Source organism: Sphaerodactylus townsendi, linkage group LG06, assembly GCF_021028975.2.
Source record: "Sphaerodactylus townsendi isolate TG3544 linkage group LG06, MPM_Stown_v2.3, whole genome shotgun sequence".
NCBI classification, from domain to species: domain Eukaryota; kingdom Metazoa; phylum Chordata; class Lepidosauria; order Squamata; family Sphaerodactylidae; genus Sphaerodactylus; species Sphaerodactylus townsendi.
In genome coordinates, this window is record NC_059430.1 from 3454805 (window position 1) to 3475636 (window position 20832).

General features: G+C 56.6%; 2 protein-coding genes across 2 annotated transcripts in view; both read left to right on the forward strand.

Moving 5' to 3' along the window:
• LOC125434613 (calcium and calcium/calmodulin-dependent serine/threonine-protein kinase DMI-3-like) overlaps positions 1-3576 on the forward strand; it is a 34858-nt gene extending 31282 nt beyond the window's left edge. The window contains exons 4-8 of the mRNA XM_048500143.1: positions 127-266; positions 304-492; positions 1722-1842; positions 2840-3012; positions 3177-3576. Of these exons, the coding sequence (XP_048356100.1) occupies positions 127-266; positions 304-492; positions 1722-1842; positions 2840-2913 (524 nt within the window). The 3' untranslated portion in view covers positions 2914-3012; positions 3177-3576. The remainder of the gene's footprint in view (positions 1-126; positions 267-303; positions 493-1721; positions 1843-2839; positions 3013-3176) is intronic.
• NME6 (NME/NM23 nucleoside diphosphate kinase 6) overlaps positions 1-20832 on the forward strand; it is a 581226-nt gene that overhangs the window by 418628 nt on the left and 141766 nt on the right. The gene's annotated exons all lie outside the window — the stretch shown is intronic.

Below are 20832 nucleotides of genomic sequence, written 5' to 3' on the forward strand. Positions count from 1 at the left end.
TGCGAGTAGCAGAGAGCTGGACTAGATGGACTCTGGTCTGATCCAGCTGGCTTGTTCTTATGTTCTTATATTTTTGCCATTATTATAAATGCTATCAAAAGACACGCGCACGTCTCGTGATTGCAGCGAAACGGAGGGGCCGCACCACAGCAACAAGGAAGGATTCGGCAAGCAGGAGACTCTTTGCCGTGTCCGGTCAGATTCTTTCCAATCCTCTCACTTGCAGACCCCGGCTGCCACCAATACAGGACAGACACCTGCGAGCTGTGAGTTCCTCTGATGGCCTCTTTCCTCCCTTCGCAGGTCATATGTCAGGGACTGAATGAGATCGAAAGTCACCTGGCTTCCCTCCTCTCTGCAAGCGAGGGCAGAATAGTGAGCAACTACCTGAGGAGAAAGGGCGCCAGCAGCGTCTGGGTCGGTCTGCAGGCTACACGCAGCCATGGGAGAGGTAGTCCAAAGAAGACTTCATTCTGGCGACCTAAACCAGTGGTAAGACTTCAACAAGCGCCTGCAACCTAAGCAGTGGTGGGATCCAAACATTTTAGTAACAGGTTCCCATGGTGGTGGGATTCAAACAGGGGCGTAGCGCCAATGGGGCTGGGCGGGGCACGGTGGGGGCATGGCCGGGCATCCCTGGGGCGGGGCTGTGGCAAGGACGCAGCCGCTGCGCTGGTCCTTGGGCGGTAAACGAATGCACGCAGGCGCAGGCTGCCACGCACGCCGGTGCACCTCCTGCTAGACTGCTTCAAGTTCTGCACGCTACTGCTGAGAGGAGGGGCGTAACTAAGGCAAAAATCACGGGGCAAAATCACCCATTAGTAACCCCCTCTCGGCACACCCAAATAATTAGTAATCCACTCTCGGGAACCTGTGAGAACCTGCTGGATCCCACCTCTGAACCTAAGACTACCCTGTGACTTTTCCTCCTTCTGAGCCAATCAATGTTCAGCACTCTGTGCAAAGGGATCACCACCTGTGGGAAGCATTAATTCCAGTGGTGGGATTCAGCAGATTCGCACCACTTCGGCAGAACCGGTTGTTAAAATGGTGCTTGTAAACAACCAGTTGTTAAATTATTTGAATCCCACCACTAATTCCCTCTCTCAGTCCTTACTTTATGCCTATCGCCTTCGGAGCAGCAGTGGCGTAGGAGGTTAAGAGCTCGTGTATCTAATCTGGAGGAACCGGGTTTGATTCCCCGCTCTGTCGCCTGAGCTGTGGAGGCTTATCTGGGGAATTCAGATTAACCTGGGCACTCCCACACACGCCAGCTGGGTGACCTTGGGCTAGTCACAGCTTCTCGGAGCTCTCTCAGCCCCACCTGCCTCACAGGGTGTTTGTTGTGAGGGGGGAAGGGCAAGGAGATTGTCAGCCCCTTTGAGTCTCCTGCAGGAGAGAAAGGGGGGATATAAATCCAAACTCTTCTTCTTCTAATCAATTAGTGAGGGCATCAGCATCGTAGCAGCCCGGCCTTTGGATCCCTTTGATTCTCCAGATAAAGTCCACCGCTCTTAACCACTGCAATCTCCCCATAGTCGGGTCGCTCATTGGTTTTAAGCCTCTTGTCCCGTCTCCTCTCCCCTTCAGCAGACTTTAGCAGAAACTTTCCAAAGCTTCAGCCTTTCTCCACAGAGGAGGTGCTCTGGGCCCCCCCCCCCCCGATGCCTTCTCCTCCCCTTGCCTTTTCTCACGAGGTGATTCTTTTTTGCCCTCCTCAGGACAGGGTCTGGGAATGGAGCGATGCAACCCCCGTGAGCAAGACTCTCTGGGACGGCTTCAGCCTCTTTACCGCTGGTTCCTCCGACGAATGCGTCTCCATGATCAACATCCAGAACACACGTATGTACAAAGCAAAGGAACGGAGGGGGGGGTGGTGAGAATAAAGTCTGTCAGGGATGAATCCTGCACCACGGGCTGCCTCTGTGTCTGTTTGCTCCTCCGAATTGGCACCAGTGTCCCTGTGCCCCCCCCACCCACAAGGTATAGAGTGGGGGCGGGGAGGGTGAATCCCGAGAGCTCTGTGCCTCTGGTGTTTGAACTTTTTGCATTCCTCATTACTTTTTGCGTTCCTCATTATGCCAGGCAAATGTTGAGGACGACTGTTGTTGAATTCTGGGGTCTCTGGACTTACGACCTCTCAGCAAAATGTACTGATAATCCCACGCATTTGGAAAATGCCCAGACAAATCTCAAGTCCTCCAGGGGAGTCGAAGGCCTCTTCAAATAGTCTGAGGTCGGATATGGGGTTCTGAATTGTCTGGCTGGCAGAAGTGGAATATATTACCCAGGAAGATGTCCCCTTCCTTCCCTCCCTCCCTTCCTTCCCTCCTTCCTTCCCTCCCTTCCTTCCCTCCCTCCCTCTCTCCTTCCTTCCTTCCCTTCTTCCCTCCCTCCCCTCCCTCCCTCCCTCCCTCCCTTCCCTCCCTCTCTCCCTCCCTCCCTTCCCCCTCCCTCCCTTCGCTTCCTCCCTCCCTCCCTCCCTCTCCTCCCTTCCTTCCCTGTAAAATGTCACATTGCCTAAATATACTCTGAGGTGACATGTATGCGTAGAACCAAAGAACCATAGAGTTGGAAAGTGTTCATAGAGGCCATCTAGTCCAACCCCCTGCTCAATGCAGGATCAGCCGAGAGCATCCATTCTTCATTCTGGCCCCCAAGATCGCATCAGCCTTTTTTGCCACTGCATCACACTGGCTGCTCATGTTTAACTTACGGTCCACCTGTACCCCAAGATCTTGTACCACTACCCAGAAGGGATACGGCACACCCCAGCCGGCCTTCCTGCCTTTTCCACATGCTCCTCCTAAAAGGGTCCTCTTTCTCTTCCGCCTTGCAGTTTCCCGGAAATCACAGCAGCGCTCCTGTACTGACGCTCTGCCGTTCCTGTGCAAATACCGAGCTGGCTTTTAGCCCTTTGGTTCCCGTCCAGCCCCCAGGATGAAACTGTCAGATGTCCCTTCTATGAACAATGATGATTCAGCCCCTCCGGATGATGTCTCCAGTCCTCAGATTGCTCTAGTTCAGTGGTGGTGAACCTTTGGCACTCCAGATGTTATGGACTACAATTCCCATCAGCCCCTGCCAGCATGGCCAATTGGCTGATGGGAATTGTAGTCCATAACATCTGGAGTGCCAAAGGTTCGCCACCACGGCTCTAGTTCCTTGCTCCTAGATTGCCTCTAGTTCCTTGCTCCTTGCCTGAAACAGCCACTCCCAAATTCTAGCTGCAACATCACCCTTTCCCGAACCACTTTCAAATATCTCTTCCCCCCCTTGCCCAATTCTCCTGGCCAAGAACGGAAGCTGAGATCAAATCCCATGACAAACCCAGTAAGTCTTTAATTGCTGCCGACGAGCCCCATTTTTCACCTTGCAGAGGGGGAGTCGGTCTTTTCACACTGACATCTGCCACCATTCCACTCCCAAGTGGTCATTCAGAAAAGTGCCTTCAAAGAGAAGTTCCTTCTAGGCTGCTTAGCAGAGGTGGGATCCAGCAGGTTCTCACCAGTTCCCGAGAGGGGGTTACTAATTATTTGTGTGTGCCGAGAGGGGGTTACTAATTGGGTCTGCTTTCCCGTTAGAAATCCCATTAGGTCCAAAAAGCATAAAGCCCTGTTGTTTCCGATGTGGCTGGTTAGCGAAGGTAGAAAACGGGATAATTCTCCCTGTTGGGCTGTTTTAAAAACATGTTTTAGAAATATGGTCAAGTTCCTTGTTTGAGGAAAGTATCCTTCTTTTGATTTCTAGAAACAAAATTAAGTATTTGGAAGTATTAAGTATTTGACAGGCAGTCAATTAGAGGAGAAGTAGTTGTTTCTGTTGGCAGCAGAAGATAGGACTTGCTAGAATGAGTTTAAATTACGCACAGAAAGATACCAGCTGGAAATTAGGAACTTTTTTTTTACAGTAAGAGTTTTTTACAGTCACAGAGAAATGATTAATGCCCCGCCCCCGGAATGCCCGGCCACGCCCCCGTCGTGCCCCGCCCAGCCCCATTGGCGCTACGCCACTGTTTGAATCCCACCACCATGGGAACCTGTTACTAAAATTTTTGGATCCCACCACTGCTGCTTTGGCTCTTGAGGCTTACTTAACGGGTGGGACAGTTAGTTCATCCCTGATGCTGAAGTCAGCCTTTCCGCACGAGGAAGGTAAACATGCACAAGTGCCGTGATGCCTCTTAACGTGTCCTGGATCATGGCAAGGGCAGTGATGGAATTCAGAGAGTTTAACAACCGGTTCCAGTGGTGGGATTCAAATAATTTAACAGCTGGTTGTTTACAAGCGCCGTTTTAACAACCGGTTTCTGCCGAAGTGGCGCGAACTGGCTGGATCCCACCACCGGGCAAGGGACGTGATGCGCAGGATTTCCGAACCTTCTGGCCTGATGCTTCTCTGCCTTCTCTGGTGTGTCTCCCTCCCTGGAACAAGAATAAATCTTCTGACCAAACAACACCGAGTGTGTTTGTTTTTGTGTTTGTGCTGCTTTTTTAGGGGAGTTCAGGGTGCCGCGTTCCAGCTGGGCACCTGAGGGCCCAGGCTTTGTTTCCTGAGGGGACTGGATCTTCGGGGACAAAGCAAATAGCAACGACCACTCCTTAAGGAGCAGCAGTGGCGTAGGAGGTTAAGAGCTCATGTATCTAATCTGGAGGAGCCGGGTTTGATTCCCAGCTCTGCCACCTCAGCTGTGGAGGCTTATCTGGGGAATTCAGATTAGCCTGTGCACTCCCACACACGCCAGCTGGGTGACCTTGGGCTAGCCACAGCTTCTCGGAGCTCTCTCAGCCCCACCCACCTCACAGGGTGTTTGTTGTGAGGGGGGAAGGGCAAGGAGCTTGTAAGTCACCTTGAATCTCCTTATAGAAAAGAAAGGTAGGGTATAAGTCCAAACTCCTCCTCCTCCTCCTCCTCCTCCTCTTCTTCTTCTTAAGAATATACATGTTAAAAACAAGTTTTGTTTTTCCCTCTCTTCTGCCCCTGCCTTTCCTGAGCCAGCTGGGTCTGGAGATGTTGGCATCCCAGCCCGACCAGACCAGAGGATTGGTACAGGCAGGAAAATCTGTTTTGGCCCCTTTCCACAGACTTCCTCGTGCCAGGAATCTCGTGTCGACAGTGCCCAGGGTTCCATGTTGCAGGAAGAGAAGGGGGCTGAGTTGAGTTCTATTGTGACTGGGGAGTCCCTGCTAAGAAGCACTTCAGCCTCACACATATTATTATTATTATTATTATTATTATTATTATTATTATTATTATTAGTTTAATTTAATATACTGCCCTATCCCTGAGGGGCTCAGGGCGGTGCACAGCATAAAAACATCATACATAAAATCGTCACAGAAAGTTATCACCATAAATACATACACCCCTTGAGACCCCTGGAGCCCTAGAACAGGCCCGGACCTCGGCTATCTGTCCTGGTCCGATTGTGCAGCTTGATTGGGAAAAGCCCCCGGGAACCCGTACCCCCATCGCCTGTCCGTTCCCCCTTTGGGTTGGGGTGTCCTCCTGCAATGATGAGTTGGAGACGTGAAGGATCCCGGAAGAGCCAGCAGGAGAAGCTCCCTTATGAACCCAATACTTTAACAATTGGCTAAACGAGATGACCGTTGGGAAGGCGGAGGGCGGGTGAGCTCAGCGGAAGCTGCAACACCCAGTGTAACCAATTTGCTGGATTCCCATACAGCTCTTTAAGCCAAAAGAGCAAGGAAATCCCTTCTTCCTGTAGACCAGTGGTAGCGAACCTATGGCACGGGTGCCAGAGGTGGCACTCAGAGCCCTTTCTGTGGGCATGTGCAAACAGAGTGCCCCCCCCCCATCTAGGCTGGCCTGTGCCGCTGAGCTCGATTATCAGCATTAAACCTCAGACCAGGTTTTGGGGAAGCAGTGTAGGCAACCCTGTTAAGTGCTGTTAAACCCCACTGATTTTCATGCAAAGAACAAAAGCGCAATCCTTTACCTGGGAGTAAGCTTGGTTGCTTGCAATGGGGCTTGCTTCTGAGTAAACCCTCCTAGGGTCGTGAGTCACCCATTCAAAGCGTTGCACGGTTGCTTCAAAGCAAAGCCATTGACTACCACCAAGCTTAATCCCGAGTAACGCGCACCTTGGAGCCAACCTTTTTTTTTCTAAACTAAAACCTCAGTATTCAGGTTAAATAGCCGTGTTGGCACTTTGCAATAAATAAATGGGTTTTGGGTTGCAGTTTGGGCACTCGGTCTCGAAAAGGTTCGCCATCGCTGCCCTAAGCCAAGGGAGAAGGGGAGAATCAGACCAATTTAAGAGTTCCCCTTTAGCTCTTTAAGCCAAAAGGACAGGGAATCCTGCTCTCCTCAAGCCAGAGGAGAAACAGAGATGCCTCTCTAGCTAGGGTCTCCGTATCAGCCTCCTAAGCCAAGGGGGCAAGGGACCCTTCTCCCCTCAAGCCAGAGGGAAGAAAGAGAGGCAAAGAATCCCAATCACAGACAAGGTTTCTTTAGAGAATAAAGCAAAGGTTTATTTCTAAGCCAGCACAGGTCTCACCAGTGACGAGAGCTGCCCCGAACTGCTGAAAGGTCCAAGGTTTTAAAGGGTCTTCTGGAGCAGCAGTGGCGTAGGAGGTTAAGAGCGCGTGTATCTAATCTGGAGGAACTGGGTTTGATTCCCAGCTCTGCCGCCTGAGCTGTGGAGGCTTCTCTGGGGAATTCAGATTAGCCTGGGCACTCCCCCACACGCCAGCTGGGTGACCTTGGGCTAGTCATAGTTCTTCAGAGCTCTCTCAGCTCCACCTACCTCACAGGGTGTTTGTTGTGAGGGGGGAAGGGCAAGGAGATTGTCAGCCCCTTTGAGTCTCCTGCAGGAGAGAAAGGGAGGGAGGATATAAATCCAAACTCTTCTTCTTCTTCTTCTAACATCAAAGCAAAGTCATATACATTTCAAAAGATTTAGGACTGCAACAAATTAACACACGTCAAGCATTGGTAGAAGTTCCCAAACATTCCAGGATGTTCCCAAAACAAAGTAAGTTGTAAATGCAAAGTGAGCCATCCATTTACATCCGGATTGCCTTTAGCTCCGGTATGGTTATCACCTTGTTTATGGGCCTTTCCCCGCTTACCTTAAGCCCCGCGCTACTCTCCTGAAGTAGCGCGGGGTCCCCCGGCACTCCCCACGACAGGGGCGGCGACAGCACAGCCGCCTCGATACTGCCGCCGTCGCGCCCCCCAGCGCGCGGCATCCCTGGCGCTGGAGAAAACGGCGCCTTTTTATGACCCCGTGCAGAGCGCGGGGGCGTGGGGACGCCCAGGCGCGCAACATAAGGGACCGTCTCTCCCTATATCGCCCTTCTAGGCCCCTCCGTTCATCGGAGGCGGACCTACTGGTGATCCCTGGCCCCAAGGCGATCCGGCCGGCCTCTACAAGGGCCAGGGCTTTTACGGCTCTGGCCCCTACCTGGTGGAACAGGCTTCCAGGTGAGATCAGGGCCCTGCGGGATTTACAAAGTTTCCGCAGGGCCTGTAAAACGGACCTGTTCCGCCAGGCATTTGGCCAGCCGGGATGATATCAACTGCAATAAAAAGCAAACATCTGGCCTCCCGTGGGTTCATAAAAGGGGGAATAGAATAGCTGAAGCCATCTCTAGTTTAATATTTTATGTATTTTAATTAACTTATATATATGATGTTTTAAATTTTTATTTTGTTGGAAACCGCCCTGAGCCTTCGGGGAGGGCGGTATACAAATACAATCAATCAATCAATCAATCAATCAATCAATCAATAGGGGAGATCCTTGCGAGTGGGGAAACGCCTTGTGATACCCCTTGTACCGACAATAAGGTCATTTAGTTCCTGAGAAGCCTGAGAAGCAAACGAGTGGTGTCAGACATTTGGGTTGTTTACAGCTACTTCAAAAATACTGTGAGATGTTATCTTTCTGATAGCCATGTGTGGGGCTCCGCTGGTCCTACTGGTTGTGTTGATTTTGGTAGCTAAGGCAATTTGCAAAGGAATGCGACTTCTAACGGGGCGGGGGGGGGGGAAGGGGGTGCATTCAAAACTTTCAATCAATATTTCTAAGCTGAATCGATGTATACTTCTAAAGTTGGATTTCCTGCTCCAAGGTATTGCTCACGCTACCAAATAGCCAGAGGCATTGAGCGAAATACTTAAAAAGATTACAGATGGGATTGAGGTGGGTGACCAAGCCAAGTAATCTTACTGTAATATCCTGAAACTACTTAAGCATAATATCATAAATCTAACTCTGCGTTTATCCCATGAGGTTTCATTGCCTGTAATTTAAATATAGCCTCTAGCTGTTGTAACCTCTTTTGAATGTTGACAGAGTAATTAGCATAGACTTCCAATTTTGCAAGCACTAAAAATCTCAGTTTCAGGAGGATGTTGCTTTGCCACAAAGTGAGCTCTGTCTTGCCCCCACAGAGCCTTTCTTTATTTCCCCTTTTAAAATCAGTTTCCCCATAGTCAGTTGGGTTTTGCCTTTTGTTTAGTCTTCCTGGGGAGGGTGTTTTAGTTAGCCCCTGCCCCTTTAAGACTTTTCCCCAGCAGGCAGGGGCTGATGGGAATTGTAGTCCATGAACATCTGGAGGGCCATAGTTTGAAGACCCCTGGTGTAACCTCTTTCTGTGGGTTCTGTGGGGCAGTATTTGGAAGGAGTTGCAAAGAACTAAATTGAAAACCAAACAGTTTACTTCTCTCTTAACAAATAACACTTTTAAAACATTTAACTTTTACACTTGACAGTCCTGTTAAGTTTGCATTTTCAAGTCCTTATATTTACAGTCTACTGATAAATGCCAAGTCCAATTCTTCTTTGCGGGTGGTTGGCTTTTGAAGACTTCAGAGGCTTGGTGAACGGGATCCAAGATGATGAAGGTTCCCAGAAAACTCTCACCATTTACATACACAAAGACCCTGAAACAATAAATTCTAACATTTACAAAATTAGCAAAAAAAAAAAATTAAACTCCCTTCCCACTAGTTCCCCACAACATTGCAGTGACCTTAAACAAGGTGTTAAGGGCTTGATAAAATCAATCCAGGTCCCAGCCTGGTAGCCTCGCTTCCTCCAACCTCATGAGTTCTGCAGCCGTCTGTGTCTTTTCAGACTCCACCCCTTTGTGGGTCATCCCATTCTTACACAGGAGTTACATTAGTTTGTTCAGTTAGTCAATGAGGTGCTAAGGGTGTAGATGTCCGCACTGCTCGTAATGTCCACATAACCTTATGGTAGTTTAAAGAGAAGTCCATGGGTTATATGGTGGGCTGAAAAGAGAACAAGCCAAGTTCGTCTGCAGTGAGAGCAAAGATCAAGGATTCCAGAGCTACCGGGAAGCAAGAGGCTGTCAACCATCCTACAGCCTGAGGATACGCAAGTATTTATTTATTTATTAATTGATTGATTGATTGATTGATTGATTGTTTGGATGTGTAGACCGCCCCATCCCCGAAGGGCTCTGGGTGGTGCACAACAATATCCACATGTGTACAATATATCATAACAATCAGTACATTAACTACTAAAACCAATAAAATCCATTAAAAACAGCGGTCAGTGCAAAAATATCAGGCGTCCCCAAACCCAATTTATTTAAAGGCCTCCCTAAAAAGAGGGAACGGCCGGACTCCCCTCTAAGAGGGTAGCATAAGATGGTAAAATAACTGTGGGGGGGGGGGGCGCTGTTAGTTAGACCCTGGGAGGAGAGAGTCTTGTTTCTTTCCTCGAATGAAGCCATTTTAAGAACTGTAGTGTGGGAATGGACTAGAATGCCTACAAATTGTATTCGATCAAGGAATATGGATTTTGTGTGAACCACAGATTTCTAAGAATCACAATGGGGTTTCCGTATAGAGACCAGCAGGACTGCATGTTAGTAGATCAGTGATGGCGAACCTTTTCGAGACCGAGTGCCCAAATTGCAACCCAAAACCCACTTATTTATTGCAAAGTGCCAACATAGCAATTTAACCTGAATAGAAAAAACTGTTGGCTCTGAGGTGTGTGTTACTCAGGAGTAAGTTTGGTGGTAGTTGGTGGCTTTGCTTTGAAGCAACCGTGCAAGTCTTCCAATGGGTGAATCACGACCCTAGGAGGTTTTACTCAGAAGCAAGCCCCATTGCCAGCAACCGAGCTTACTCCCAGGTAAAGGATCATGCTTTAGTTCTTTGCATGAAAATCAGTGGGGTTTAACAGTGCTTAACAGGGTTTCCTACACTGCTTCCCCAAAACTAGTTCTTAGGTTTAATGCTAATAATCGAGCCCAGCAGCCCAGGCCAGCCTAGATGTGTGGGGGTGGGGGCAACTCTGTTTGTGCGTGCCCACAGAGAGGGCTCTGAGTGCCACCGCTGGCACCCGTGCCATAGGTTCGCCATCACTGTAGTAGATGGTCAAACTGCATGTTAGAAGCTTGCCAGTGATTATGCAGGCAAGCAGAGATAAATATCTTTAAGATCTTGTCACTAAAGGTTTTATAATTTTACATTTTATGTTTTTATTACTATTGATTGTTTCCTGATTGCTTACTAGACCTATATGACAATCATTAAGTGCTGTACCTTATGATTCTTGACAAATGTATTTTCTTTATGTACACTGAGAGCATATGCACCGGAGACAAATTCCTTGTGTGTCCAATCACACTTGGCCAATAAAGATTCTATTCTATTCTATTCTATTCTATTCTATACGTGACAGAAGACATATACTTTATAACTTTGTTAGAACCAGCTAAAGGGGATGAACTGTGACGTATGTATTCTTTGTAGCTATAAAGACTAAGGTCTTTCGTGTGGTGTGTGTCTCTCTCTTTCGAGAGCACCCAAAGCGTGCCTCTCCCTTGGGAGGGGGTCACCTTCTGTCACCTTCTGTCAGAGATCTATATTCTGTTCAGTAAAACTTTCTGTTTGTTTTTGATATTTGATGTCTGATGCTTTTTGGGGAGTTTGTTTCGAACCTATCTTTTCTCAAGACAACCGAGCAGGCCGGACATGGGGTAGAAAATGTTGACAGAGAGAAATTTTTCTCTCTTTCTCGCAATACTAGAACCAGGGGGCATCCATTGAAAATGCTGGGGGGAAGAATTAGGACTAATAAAAGGAAACACTTCTTCACGCAACGTGTGATTGGTGTTTGGAATATGCTGCCACAGGAGGTGGTGATGGCCACTCACCTGGATAGCTTTAAAAAGGGGCTTGGACAGATTGATGGAGGAGAAGTCCATCTATGGCTACCAATCTTGATCCTCCTTGATCTGAGATTGCAAATGCCTTAGCAGACCAGGTGCTCGGGAGCAGCAGCAGCAGAAGGCCATTGCTTTCACCTCCTGCATGTGAGCTCCCAAAGGCACCTGGTGGGCCACTGCGAGTAGCAGAGAGCTGGACTAGATGGACTCTGGTCTGATCCAGCTGGCTTGTTCTTATGTTCTGGCCTCACAGTTTAAACTGGCTTGCATTCCCCCTTTCTGTCCCAACCAAAAACAGGGCACCTCAAGCAGAGACACTGGGGGGGGGGGGGGGACACAAGCTCCCATAGTACTCTGTGATGTACAGTATTTTTAATACGTGCTCCAAAATGCTCACCTTTCCACAACTGGCCGGGCTTCCTACGTAAATCAAGCCACAGGGACAGAAAGCGACTAGACCTCCTGGTGGTATTAGTTCAATGTGCTTTAACCTAATTTTTAGATGCTCAAATGCTTTTTTGTCAAGCGTTCGCTGCCTTGTGGACCCTGATTGGGTGGGAAAGTGGCGTCAAAATGTTTTACATAAATAAATAGAGGCTCCTGGGCTCTCCAAGAAAGGAAGGCAGAGAATTGTCTGCCTTTTGTTGCCTTTCCTGTGAACTCTTGAGAAACTACGGGTTGAGCGGTACTCCCAGGGTCTGGAGGCAACAAGTCCTGCAGATGGGAGCAGACAGTAGTGGCGTAGCAGTGGCGTAGGAGGTTAAGGAGCAGCAGTGGCATAGGAGGTTAAGAGCTCGTGTATCTAATCTGGAGGAACCGGGTTTGATTCCCAGCTCTGCCGCCTGAGCTGTGGAGGCTTCTCTGGGGAATTCAGATTAGCCTGTGCACTCCCACACACGCCAGCTGGGTGACCTTGGGCTAGTCACAGCTTCTCGGAGCTCTCTCAGCCCCACCCACCTCACAGGGTGTTTGTTGTGAGGGGGGAAGGGCAAGGAGATTGTAAGCCCCTTTGAGTCTCCTTACAGGACAGAAAGGGGGGGATATAAATCCAAACTCTTCTTCTTCCTGAGTCTTGCATCCAGACATCTGCAGGAGAGAAGAATCTACAAATGCCTTCCTAAATCGGCCCATGTTCATACAGAGGCACAAATGCAAAGCAGAGTCCCGCTGCAGGGGTGAAGAGGCATGGGCAGGCACCGGGGGGGGGGGGTGGCAGTGGAGAGCAGCAGAGGTAGCTGGGCCAGGTGGGCCCCCAAGACGCTCTTCTTCTTAACACTCCTCCCCCTTGTCTCCTTAGGGTGCAGCCGAGATGTCCTTCCCTGCCTGCCTTCTCCTTTGCCTTCTCTGTAGTCTCCTTTCCAGTTCCTGGGCGCAAGAAGGTAAGGAACGTTGACATCCCCTTTAGCATAAGGTGGCAGGAGGGCCTCCAAGCCTGATGACGTCAGACGGATATGCCGGGGAGATGCCAGGGCCTGAGGTTCCCGCGCTGGGCACACGGGGGCGCTATGAACACAGCAATTAACCAAGCACTCTTGGCTTTAGAAAGTCTTGGGCGCTTTCCGCACGGGCCAATAAACCTGGGATAACCTGGGATAAAATCCATGTTGGGGGGGGGGGGCTTTGCACGGATCCCACTCCTAATGCGAGTCGGCTCTGCGTCCCCCCCATGTTTTTCGAGAATCCCACTATCTGCAATTCTTTATTTGTAAAGCTGATTGCAGTCGCAGGCTGAGCAAACAGCTGCCCCGGAAGAGATTGGGTTTGTTTATTTTTGTGAGGTTTGTTTATTTTTAAGACATACCTCCACGTGAAGGCATTGGTTCTTAATACTAACAAGACAAAGGAGCTTATAGTGGACTATAGAAGGAATAGCTCAGAAATTCAGGACTATAAATGGAGATCAAGTAGAGCGGGTGGCTAGTTTTAAATTTCTGGGCGTTATGATTAAAGAGGACTTGACCTAGGGAGTACAGACTGCCGCGGTGGTTAAGAAGCCCCAACAAAGACTGTACTATCTGAGACTGTTAAGGAAACAACAACTGAATGGAAAACTCCTTGTGTCCTTTTACCACTGTGCAATAGAGAGTGTCTTAACCTACTGCATCTGTGTATGGTTCTCCAGTTGCACAGTGGCGGATAGGAAGGCGCTCCAAAGGGTGATCACTCCTGCACAGAGGATTATCGGCTGCCCTCTCCCCTCCTTGGAAGAACTTGATAATTCCCGAAGCCTAAAGAAAGCCCAAAATATTCTGAGAGACCCGTCTCATCCAGCACACTCTCTTTTTGAACTGTTACCATCCGGCAGACAATACAGATCTCTCAAAACTAGGACCAAGAGGCTTAGAGACAGCTTCTACTCTAGAGCTGTGGCGATGCTGAACTCCACGGCTTCGTGTTGATGTGTTTGGGGCTGTGTAGGGATGGGTGGAGGAAGGGGAAAGGGAGGATGGGGTATGAGTCTGAAATTGGGTGCATCGAGGAATGCTGCTGTAAATTTCGCTGTGCGTGCACAATGACAATAAAATGCTTATGCTTATGGTGGAGGCCCACGTTGCTTCTGTGGGCTCCAGTTGCTGCCTGCACGGAGGCAGACAAACGGGACAGGAGGGAGAGCAGGAGCAGCAGTGGCGTAGGAGGTGAAGAGCTCGTGTATCTAATCTGGAGGAACCGGGTTTGATTCCCAGCTCTGCCGCCTGAGCTGTGGAGGCTTATCTGGGGAATTCAGATTAGCCTGGGCACTCCCACACACGCCAGCTGGGTGACCTTGGGCTAGTCACAGCTTCTCAGAGCTCTCTCAGCCCCACCCAGCTCACAGGGTGTTTGTTGTGAGGGAGCAAGGGCAAGGAGATTGTGAGCCCCTTTGAGTCTCCTGCAGAAGAGAAAGGGGGGATATAAATCCAAACTCCTCCTCCTCCTCTTCTTCTTCTTTCCCGCCTGCAACCCGCTCTCCTGGTGCTTTGTGGGAAGGGCCAGAGCGACGCTTCTGAGCCCATCTGTCCGTTGGCGCAAGAGAAATGGCCCAGTTCAAGCACAGCGATGGAAACCAGTTTCTGACCGGAGCAGAGCGTGGTTAGAGGCATCAGGATTGTGAAGGGGACGAGGGGCTAGCTGTGAATTGAACTGTTATGGGGTTACAGTTAGGAAGACCAGGACGGCCCCCGGCAAGGGGAGCGGTTGTCGAAGCGGCTGCAGTGTTTTAGCAGCAAGGTCAGACAGGAAAAGGCAGAGCGGAGTAGAAAGCTGGAATCAATATTTGGCAGCCCTCTTGACTTGGGGGTGGGGATTCTCTACTCTCCCCATTAAGAGTTTTGAAGGAGAGTTTTCTCACCGAAGTTCAAGAGTCACATTCTGAATGTTAACTAAAAGACTCATTCGCGTACGTTGATTATTTTTCAGAAGTTGCCTTGGAAGGATTTGAACACGAAATGCCTTAGCAGCCAGAGTGAGGTAATGGCTGGAGTGCCAGACTAGAGTTTGGGAGACTCGGGTTCGAATCCCCGCTCATGGATGCTAGTTGGCTGCCCTTCGGCCTAACCTACTTCACAGGGCTTGTTGTGCGGATGAAATGTGGTAGGCGGAGCCCCGCACACAGCCCCGACCTCCTTGCAGGGAAGGCGGGATAAAAACATCAGATACTTTACCTGGGTGACTGTCTTCTGTCAATAAGCTTGAAGTTGCTGCAGTCTGGAAATTCCCTTTGGGAGGATTGCCCCAAAAGCAGCCATATTACTCCACGGGGGCAGCAGCAGTGGCGCAGTGGCTAAGAGCAGCGGCTAAGAGCAGGTGCACTCTGATCTGGAGGAACCTGGTTTGATTCCCAGCTCTGCCGCCTGAGCTGTGGAGGCTTATCTGGGGAATTCAGGTTAGCCTGGGCACTCCCACACACGCCAGCTGGGTGACCTTGGGCTAGTCACAGCTTCTCGGAGCTCTCTCAGCCCCACCCACCTCACAGGGTGTTTGTTGTGAGGGGGGAAGGGCGAGGAGATTGTCAGCCCCTTTGAGTCTCCTGCAGGAGAAAAAGGGAGGATATAAATCCAAATTCAAAAGCCCGAGGCCCCCTTGAAGACTGAGAACACTTATCCCAGTTGGAGCGTCCGTGAGTCGCTGGGATTTCTCCGTGAGCAAAGATGCTAAAAGGCTGCAGAGTTTACCTGTTTCCCTCAGGGGGAACCCGGGTGGATCATGGGGCTCACCCTTTGAGCCCCTGAAGGTCGAATGGTGGGGGGGGGATCGAGTGGGGCCCCGTGCGAGCTGAGCATGCAGCACCGAAACTGCCTTTGGGTTAGAACAAGAAGAAGGAGAGTTTGGATTTATATCCCCCTTTCTCTCCTGCAGGAGACTCAAAGGGGCTGACAATCTCCTTGCCCTTCCCCCCTCACAACAAACACCCTGTGAGGTGGGTGGGGCTGGGAGAGCTACGAGAAGCTGTGACTAGCCCAAGGTCACTCAGCTGGCGTGTGTGGGAGTGCACAGGCTAATCTGAATTCCCCAGATAAGCCTCCACAGCTCAGGCGGCAGAGCTGGGAATCAAACCCGGTACCTCCAGATTAGATACATGAGCTCTTCACCTCCTACGCCACTGCTGCTCACTTTCTGTTTGTTTCTGGTTTCTAGTTAGGTGGAAAGGATGCCTCCAGACCCTCCCGGTCCAACTGGAAGGGGAGTAGGACGTGGAGACGGCGTCTGCCTCGGGGGGCTTCAGCTGCGGGCTCAACTTCATGCAGAAGGGCTCAGGGCGGGGAGACGCCCTCGCTCGCTATCGGCCGGGTCCTCCGCTGATCCAGACCTGGGAAGTTGCTCTTCTTAGAAGACCTGCCAGGGTGGAGGCCTCTGGCACCCTCAGGGGAAGGGCTGTGGCTTAGTGGGCAGGGCATCTGTTTAGCATGCAGAAGGTGCCAGGTTCAATACCCACCACTTCCCGTTACGAGCATCAGGTAGTCGGGGATGGGAAAGACTTCCACCTGAAGCATAAGCATTTTTATTGTCATTGTGCACGCACCACGAAATTTACAGCAGCAATTCTTCGATGCGCACAATTTCAGACTCATCCCCCATCCTCCCTTTCCCCTTCCTCCACCCATCCCTACACAGCCCCAAACACATCAACACGAAGCCGCGGAGTTCAGCATCGCCACAGCTCCATAGAGTAGAAGCTGTCTCTAAGCCTCTTGGTCCTAGTTTTGATAGACCTGTATCGTCTGCCGGATGGTCACAGTTCAAAAAGAGAGGGTGCTGGATGAGACGGGTCTCTCGGAATATTTTGGGCTTTCTTTAGGCTTCGGGAATTATGGAGTTCTTTCAAGGAGGGGAGCAGCAGTGAGCGTAGGAGGTTAAGAGCTCGTGTGTCTAATCTGGAGGAACCGGGTTTGATTCCCAGCTCTGCTGCCTGAGCTGTGGAGGCTCATCTGGGGAATTCAGATTAGCCTGTGCACTCCCACACACGCCAGCTGGGTGACCTTGGGCTAGTCACAGCTTCTCGGAGCTCTCTCAGCCCCACCCACCTCACAGGGTGTTTGTTGTGAGGGGGGAAGGGCAAGGAGATTGTCAGCCCCTTTGAGTCTCCTGCAGGAGAGAAAGGGGGGATATAAATCCAAACTCCTCCTCCTCCTCCTCCCCACCCCCCCCCCCCCCCCCCCCCCCCCCCCCCCCCCCCCCCCCCCCCCCCCCCCCCCCCCCCCCCCCCCCCCCCCCCCCCCACCTCCCCCCCCCCCCCCCCCCCCACCACCCCACCCCCCCCACCACCCCCACCCCCCCCACCCCCACCCCCCCCCCCCCCCCACCCGCCCCCCCCCCCCCCCACCCCCCCCCCCCACCCCCCCCCCCCCCCACCCCCCCCCCCCCCCACCCCCCCCCCCCCCCACCCCCCCCCCCCCCCACCCCCCCCCCCCCCCACCCCCCCCCCCCCCCACCCCCCCCCCCCCCCACCCCCCCCCCCCCCCACCCCCCCCCCCCCCCACCCCCCCCCCCCCCCACCCCCCCCCCCCCCCACCCCCCCCCCCCCCCACCCCCCCCCCCCCCCACCCCCCCCCCCCCCCACCCCCCCCCCCCCCCACCCCCCCCCCCCCCCACCCCCCCCCCCCCCCACCCCCCCCCCCCCCCACCCCCCCCCCCCCCCACCCCCCCCCCCCCCCACCCCCCCCCCCCCCCACCCCCCCCCCCCCCCACCCCCCCCCCCCCCCACCCCCCCCCCCCCCCACCCCCCCCCCCCCCCACCCCCCCCCCCCCCCACCCCCCCCCCCCCCCACCCCCCCCCCCCCCCACCCCCCCCCCCCCCCACCCCCCCCCCCCCCCACCCCCCCCCCCCCCCACCCCCCCCCCCCCCCACCCCCCCCCCCCCCCACCCCCCCCCCCCCCCACCCCCCCCCCCCCCCACCCCCCCCCCCCCCCACCCCCCCCCCCCCCCACCCCCCCCCCCCCCCACCCCCCCCCCCCCCCACCCCCCCCCCCCCCCACCCCCCCCCCCCCCCACCCCCCCCCCCCCCCACCCCCCCCCCCCCCCACCCCCCCCCCCCCCCACCCCCCCCCCCCCCCACCCCCCCCCCCCCCCACCCCCCCCCCCCCCCACCCCCCCCCCCCCCCACCCCCCCCCCCCCCCACCCCCCCCCCCCCCCACCCCCCCCCCCCCCCACCCCCCCCCCCCCCCACCCCCCCCCCCCCCCACCCCCCCCCCCCCCCACCCCCCCCCCCCCCCACCCCCCCCCCCCCCCACCCCCCCCCCCCCCCACCCCCCCCCCCCCCCACCCCCCCCCCCCCCCACCCCCCCCCCCCCCCACCCCCCCCCCCCCCCACCCCCCCCCCCCCCCACCCCCCCCCCCCCCCACCCCCCCCCCCCCCCACCCCCCCCCCCCCCCACCCCCCCCCCCCCCCACCCCCCCCCCCCCCCACCCCCCCCCCCCCCCACCCCCCCCCCCCCCCACCCCCCCCCCCCCCCACCCCCCCCCCCCCCCACCCCCCCCCCCCCCCACCCCCCCCCCCCCCCACCCCCCCCCCCCCCCACCCCCCCCCCCCCCCACCCCCCCCCCCCCCCACCCCCCCCCCCCCCCACCCCCCCCCCCCCCCACCCCCCCCCCCCCCCACCCCCCCCCCCCCCCACCCCCCCCCCCCCCCACCCCCCCCCCCCCCCACCCCCCCCCCCCCCCACCCCCCCCCCCCCCCACCCCCCCCCCCCCCCACCCCCCCCCCCCCCCACCCCCCCCCCCCCCCACCCCCCCCCCCCCCCACCCCCCCCCCCCCCCACCCCCCCCCCCCCCCACCCCCCCCCCCCCCCACCCCCCCCCCCCCCCACCCCCCCCCCCCCCCACCCCCCCCCCCCCCCACCCCCCCCCCCCCCCACCCCCCCCCCCCCCCACCCCCCCCCCCCCCCACCCCCCCCCCCCCCCACCCCCCCCCCCCCCCACCCCCCCCCCCCCCCACCCCCCCCCCCCCCCACCCCCCCCCCCCCCCACCCCCCCCCCCCCCCACCCCCCCCCCCCCCCACCCCCCCCCCCCCCCACCCCCCCCCCCCCCCACCCCCCCCCCCCCCCACCCCCCCCCCCCCCCACCCCCCCCCCCCCCCACCCCCCCCCCCCCCCACCCCCCCCCCCCCCCACCCCCCCCCCCCCCCACCCCCCCCCCCCCCCACCCCCCCCCCCCCCCACCCCCCCCCCCCCCCACCCCCCCCCCCCCCCACCCCCCCCCCCCCCCACCCCCCCCCCCCCCCACCCCCCCCCCCCCCCACCCCCCCCCCCCCCCACCCCCCCCCCCCCCCACCCCCCCCCCCCCCCACCCCCCCCCCCCCCCACCCCCCCCCCCCCCCACCCCCCCCCCCCCCCACCCCCCCCCCCCCCCACCCCCCCCCCCCCCCACCCCCCCCCCCCCCCACCCCCCCCCCCCCCCACCCCCCCCCCCCCCCACCCCCCCCCCCCCCCACCCCCCCCCCCCCCCACCCCCCCCCCCCCCCACCCCCCCCCCCCCCCACCCCCCCCCCCCCCCACCCCCCCCCCCCCCCACCCCCCCCCCCCCCCACCCCCCCCCCCCCCCACCCCCCCCCCCCCCCACCCCCCCCCCCCCCCACCCCCCCCCCCCCCCACCCCCCCCCCCCCCCACCCCCCCCCCCCCCCACCCCCCCCCCCCCCCACCCCCCCCCCCCCCCACCCCCCCCCCCCCCCACCCCCCCCCCCCCCCACCCCCCCCCCCCCCCACCCCCCCCCCCCCCCACCCCCCCCCCCCCCCACCCCCCCCCCCCCCCACCCCCCCCCCCCCCCACCCCCCCCCCCCCCCACCCCCCCCCCCCCCCACCCCCCCCCCCCCCCACCCCCCCCCCCCCCCACCCCCCCCCCCCCCCACCCCCCCCCCCCCCCACCCCCCCCCCCCCCCACCCCCCCCCCCCCCCACCCCCCCCCCCCCCCACCCCCCCCCCCCCCCACCCCCCCCCCCCCCCACCCCCCCCCCCCCCCACCCCCCCCCCCCCCCACCCCCCCCCCCCCCCACCCCCCCCCCCCCCCACCCCCCCCCCCCCCCACCCCCCCCCCCCCCCACCCCCCCCCCCCCCCACCCCCCCCCCCCCCCACCCCCCCCCCCCCCCACCCCCCCCCCCCCCCACCCCCCCCCCCCCCCACCCCCCCCCCCCCCCACCCAATACTAGAACCAGGGGGCATTCATTGAAAATGCTGGGGGGAAGAATTAGGACTAATAAAAGGAAACACTTCTTCACACAACGTGTGATTGGTGTTTGGAATATGCTGCCACAGGAGGTGGTGAGGGCCACTAACCTGGATAGCTTTAAAAGGGGCTTGGACAAATTTATGGAGGAGAAGTCGATCTCTGGCTACCAATCTTGATCCTCTTAGATCTGAGATTGCAAATGCCTTAGCAGACCAGGTGCTCGGGAGCAGCAGCAGCAGAAGGCCATTGCGTTCCCATCCTGCACGTGAGCTCCCAAAGGCACCTGGTGGGCCACTGCGAGTAGCAGAGAGCTGGACTAGATGGACTCTGGTCTGATCCAGCAGGCTAGTTCTTATGTTCTTATCCTAAAAGAGAAAATGTAACGTCCTCCCCCCAATCCCGTTCCATAGAATTCCTCCATTACAAAAAATGGAACAGTGTCCTGGGGGGAAATTCTCCCTCCCTAGCCCCACGTCATCAGCCACGACCCCTTCCACGCAGTGCTGTTGTGGCAGAGTCCCCGGGTCCCCTGCAGCGTTAAGTCAGTTGTGCCTGCGCAGATAACACGGCTAGGGGTGGAGGGAGCCCTCTGATAAAACTTTTGCAACTTTTAAAGATTTCTCATAGAACATTCAGGGATACTGACGAGATTTTAAAGGTTTTTTCATAGGATATTCAAGTATGTTGACGAGCTGGAACAGGTCCAGAGTGACCAAAACGGTCAAAGGTCTGCAAAAAAACAGCTAGATTGGCTGAACAGTGACTCACGACCTGGTAGAACAGGCAGCCTCCTCCGGGTGCGCGCGTGGTTCAGCAGTACCAGCAAAGAAGGAACGAATGCAAAAGGCAGTGCTGACGGGAAGGGAAGCCAGATTCCTCTGGGTGCCCCACCCTGGGGCTCCGCCAAGGCCTCGAAGCTACAGCCCGAACTGGTAACTTCACGCAACTCCCCTTGAGCACTGCCCCTTCTCTTCCAAGGCGACATTTCACAGGGAGGAGCCAGACAGGA